General features: G+C 32.8%; 1 protein-coding gene across 1 annotated transcript; it reads right to left on the bottom strand.

The window, feature by feature from the left end:
- Window positions 1–549: 549 nt before the first annotated feature.
- LOC143247833 (nucleoside diphosphate kinase A-like) lies at window positions 550–4,461 on the bottom strand. The gene is made up of 4 exons (XM_076496360.1): window positions 4,242–4,461; window positions 1,420–1,521; window positions 997–1,109; window positions 550–815 (listed from the first exon to the last, which is right to left on the bottom strand). The coding sequence occupies exons 1-4, from the start codon at window positions 4,416–4,418 to the stop codon at window positions 692–694; spliced, it is 516 nt and encodes a 171-aa protein (XP_076352475.1). The 5' UTR covers window positions 4,419–4,461; the 3' UTR covers window positions 550–691.
- Window positions 4,462–4,811: the final 350 nt, after the last annotated feature.

The raw sequence follows: 4,811 nt of genomic DNA, 5'->3' as shown, positions 1-4,811 counted from the left end.
AATAAACACTCAGTGTAACTATCCCAACTTGTACTGTGGTTGTGACAAAAGTCCACTCTCTAGGGGTCATAGTTCCGTGGGAAGTATTTGTCATAGGATACCCTAGTAGCACGTGTTTTGATTTAACCTCAGCTGTAAGTAGGTTCTAGTAATACATGAACTGAATGTTTTTATGTACATGAATGGTTCCTCTGAAAGTAACCAGTGTTGGAAGACAACCCTGCCACTTCTAATTTGATCTTGCAAACAGAAACTTGCACTTAACAACCTCAAGGTTGGTAGTAATTAATTAATCAAGGGTGATGGGGTTTACTTGGGCTTGTAATTTGTTGTACAAACCTTTTGATTGAAAATGTATTAAGTTCCATAAGTAATTTACAACTGTACTTGACCAGAAGAAACTTAAGACCCACGTTGCTTTTCTTCCCTACAGTAAAAACCAGCATCTAAATTAGATGTGATACATTACACAAGTTTTAACAGTAGTACTTGTACTGTTAAAATTGAGTAAACATTTCAGCAGTATATATCAAGTACTTCACAACTCAATTTTATTTTGAAGTGAACTACAATTTTATTAAACACAGCATAGAATACTTTCTTGAATACAGAAGAACTTTGTAAAAGATACCTGTGAGTTATCTAAATTAATACTGTGGTCCACTGAAAATTCATGACAGAATTCTGTTAGTTAGTTTTCTTCATAGATCCATGTTTCCATTTCTTGCTTCCAACAAACAAGCTCTTTTGTGTCAAACCACAATGCCAGTTCTCTCTCTGCACTAGGGACAGAGTCACTACCGTGGATGATGTTTCTACACAAAATAAAGATTTTAATAGTATTTTCACTGACGTTTCATATTAATTAGCTAAAGTTTGACTTGGTAGAAACTTAAAGTTCATTACTGTAACATGAAACATAGTTTTTACCTGTTCAAATCCTTCATCTAAGGTATACAGTAAAGTCGAACATGAATTAACTGTTCCTGGTCTTACCTTCCAACCTGAATACAGAGATCACCACGAATGGTACCTGGACTCGATTCCATGGGGTTGGTCGCTCCAATAATGTCCCTGCCCGTCTTAACGATATTTAGACCTTCCCATGCCTATAAAGTTAATCATAGAAGAGACAGTATCACTAGAGAATACATCCTGGACGTGTAACTTTTATACATACTAGATGATTTCCTATAGAAACTACAAGTTATATTAAGTAATATAATTTAAAATCAACAACACATTTTTAAGTTCTGTATAAATTATGTTCGGGATGTTGTGGATATATTTCAACTGTAAATTCAGTCTCCATGTATTTTATGTTAAAACTAAGACTATCAACATAAAACAAGACTCAAATATCTAATAAAAATAAGATATTTTGAATCAGCTAAACTTTCATTAGTTTTACTCACTCACCATGGCAACCACAGGCCCCATCTGCATGTACTTAATAAGGCCATTAAAGAAAGGTCGGCCTGCCAGCTCTTCATAATGTTTCTTTAGGAGCACTTCATCAGCCTACAAACGAACAAAGAACCGATAACACATCAAAACATAAATTCCATGTATCTTGAATATTATTGTTACAGGCTGTTTCAATGTTAATGAACCATGTTTGTATTCTAATTTATCTGAAGTTTAAAACACACAAAAGGATTTGACTGACTTAACGCCAAAAGGGCTAGTTTATACCAGTGACAGTTTGCTGGAACATCACAAACTAATATAAATAGAAACATTTCACACTGACAGATGATTTTCTTGTTACATTTTAAATCTACAAGTTAAGACTACAGGTTAAGTCTTCAACTAAAGGAAGGTCTGGACAGTATATTATTCTAGTACAATACTTTATCATATGTTGCAGCTAATAAAATAGAAGAATAAACATTCTGAACAACAACAGAACTGCTGTTTCAGGCCTGTCTTCCTGTTAACAAATCTACTGCAGTTAACTGGATCACTGAATTTTTATGAGCAAACACTGAACCATGTAATAACACTGTTTTTAGTTTGGTAAATACACTGAAATGTACACATTTGGTGTGTGTGTGTGTGTGTGTTTTTCTTATAGCAAAGCCACATCAGGCTATCTTCTGAGTCCACCGAGGGGAATCGAACCCCTGATATTAGCTTTGTAAATCAGTACACTTACCGCTGTACCAGCAGGGGACACACAACATTTGGTACAAAGAGCTATGGATATGTAATATATTTATGATGTAAAACAGAATTCCAATTTCTCTATGTTACTGTATCAAAATCTGGTATCACTGAATTACAAGTGAGACATGATCACATTGTAAAGTTTGTAATAAGTACAGATGAGGAAATAAGTTACAGTAGTGTATGAAATGTTAGAATATTCTAATTTACAACAGTGTATGACAGCATTTCAATAAATTTAATTATGTTGAAATATTACGTACATAACTTACTGATAGAAACAAAACAGTAAACAGATGCAGGACTTTATAACCATCCACTGCTAATTTACCACAGAAAAAGATGCAGCATTTTATAACCATCCATTGCTAATTTACCATAGAAAGAGATGCAACATTTTATAACCATCCACTGCTAAGTTACCACAGGAAGAGATGCAACATTTTATAACCATCCACTGCTAATTTATCACAGAAAGAGATGCAGCATCTTATAACCATCCACTGCTAATTTACCACAGAAAGAGATGCAGCATCTTATAACCATCCACTGCTAATTTACCATAGAAAGAGATGCAGCATTTTATAACCATCCACTGCTAATTTACCACAAAGAGATGCAGGAATTAACTTTCCACTGTTAAGTTAATATAGAAACAGATGCAGGACTTTATCCACTGTTACCATAGAAACAGATGCAGGACTTTATCCACTGTTAATTTCATACAAATTAAGTCCATTATTGCCTATCTGTATCTCACCAAGGAATCCATCCACAACAATTTTGAATACAATTCTATACAAGATGTCTGTAAAGAACACATTTCTAGATGGTTTTACTAATTACCACAAACTAAACAATAAACAAGTAAAATCACAACATACACATAATATGAAGAAATATACGCTCTTACAGTGAAGTTCTTTATAATAAAATGTTTCACTACTGTTCATGGGAACAAAACCATAATAAAGTTAACAAACATTAGCAACAGAAATAAGAAAAGATCCTCTGATGAATTGGTAAAATGGTTTAATCTTGGTTGTAATGACCTGCTATGATGATTTCTATAGATTAAATAGTTATAATGTTTGACCCCATAGTTCAGATATTTGTGGTAATTAGTAGGACCATTTGTAAAGCCATTCAGGTTAAATATCCTAATTGTAAGACTTTAAAATGCCCTGCTGACACATATACAGACATTCACAATTTACTGAATTTAAAGTAATGTAGTTTTACCACTAGAAGTTTCGCACATGAACTAAACAAGCACGCTAGAAATTGTGAATGAATTCTGTAAGATAGAAGTCTAAATTATTTCCAGAAATAAAGTTTTGATAAGACTTAGGTTTTAGCTATTTAACTACAAAGCTACAGAATGGTTTATGTGCCCACCGTAAGTACTGAAAGTAAAACAGTTTTTAACGGTGTGAGCTACTGGGGTACAAAAATTTTGTAATCTCTGTGAAGTATCTACTAAGTTTACATAACCTTTCTAGAGTTCTTCACAAATTGTGCCTGAATTTAAAACACAATTTTCTGTAAGTTATGAACTCAGACCTATATTTTGTGCAGTAGTTTTTACATTTATAAATACCATAAAATAGTTACCACCCACACCCACCTCTGGAAAACCACTAAAAATAAAATACTTTATAGATATAAAGGTCATAAAACAAGAACATAGGAAAGAGAAATGAAACAAATGTGCGTGTATTTAGAAAATGAGAAATAATAATAGGCCTGAAGTATGAACGATTACTCCACTACCATGTATATCCACTTCCCACTCAAAATCAATCAATCTAATTGTCGGTTGATTACTCATGGAGGCCATGTATATAGATAGTTCGACTCTGGCAACTTAGTAGATTTACATTTTGGTCTCTCACTTTGGAAAATTTATATTTATAATATATATTACATATATATATATATATATATATATATGGACACACACACACTTCATTTACAATTACCTTTTTTTCATTAACTCCACATAAAATCTAAAAATATGATGTCAATCCGTTATTTTACATCGTCAAAAAGTGATTATTTTGATGGCTCACCTGCAAAAATTTCATACCAACCAACTTGAATCCCTTTTTCTCAAATCGTTGAATTATTTCACCAACAAGGCCACGTTGGACACCATCAGGCTTTACCATTACAAATGTTCTTTCTCTATGGGCTGCCATAACTGGGGAAAGATAAGCATACAAAGCCAGAAGACAACCTACCACCATCAACCTCTCTGTCCTACGTGCAGGATAAAGTGAGACAAATGGTTCGCTTCATTCCCGAATTTTGAGTCGCTTATTGACAGGATAAAGATAATAATAAAATATAGAAATTTCTTAAAGCATAATTATATATATACAGGATGATAAGAGTTAATAAAACGAACTTTGCACTCCATATAAAGGATATGTTTCTATTTAAACCAACGTTTCACCTTTTTGCCTTCTTCAGGATTAATATACATAAAATATACTATGATATTTTCATATTAACAAAACATGCTACACCAGCTTACAAACTTAAAAACACTGTGCATTGCTTCATTTTAAACGTCCATTAATCTGTAAACAATAAGAAAATAATATATCATGGTTACTTAGTAATAATTAGTGTGCATT

Source organism: Tachypleus tridentatus, chromosome 3 (assembly GCF_004210375.1).
Source record: "Tachypleus tridentatus isolate NWPU-2018 chromosome 3, ASM421037v1, whole genome shotgun sequence".
Taxonomy (NCBI): domain Eukaryota; kingdom Metazoa; phylum Arthropoda; class Merostomata; order Xiphosura; family Limulidae; genus Tachypleus; species Tachypleus tridentatus.
Note: the sequence above shows the minus strand (reverse complement) of the source record. Positions and strands in the feature narration are given on the sequence as shown.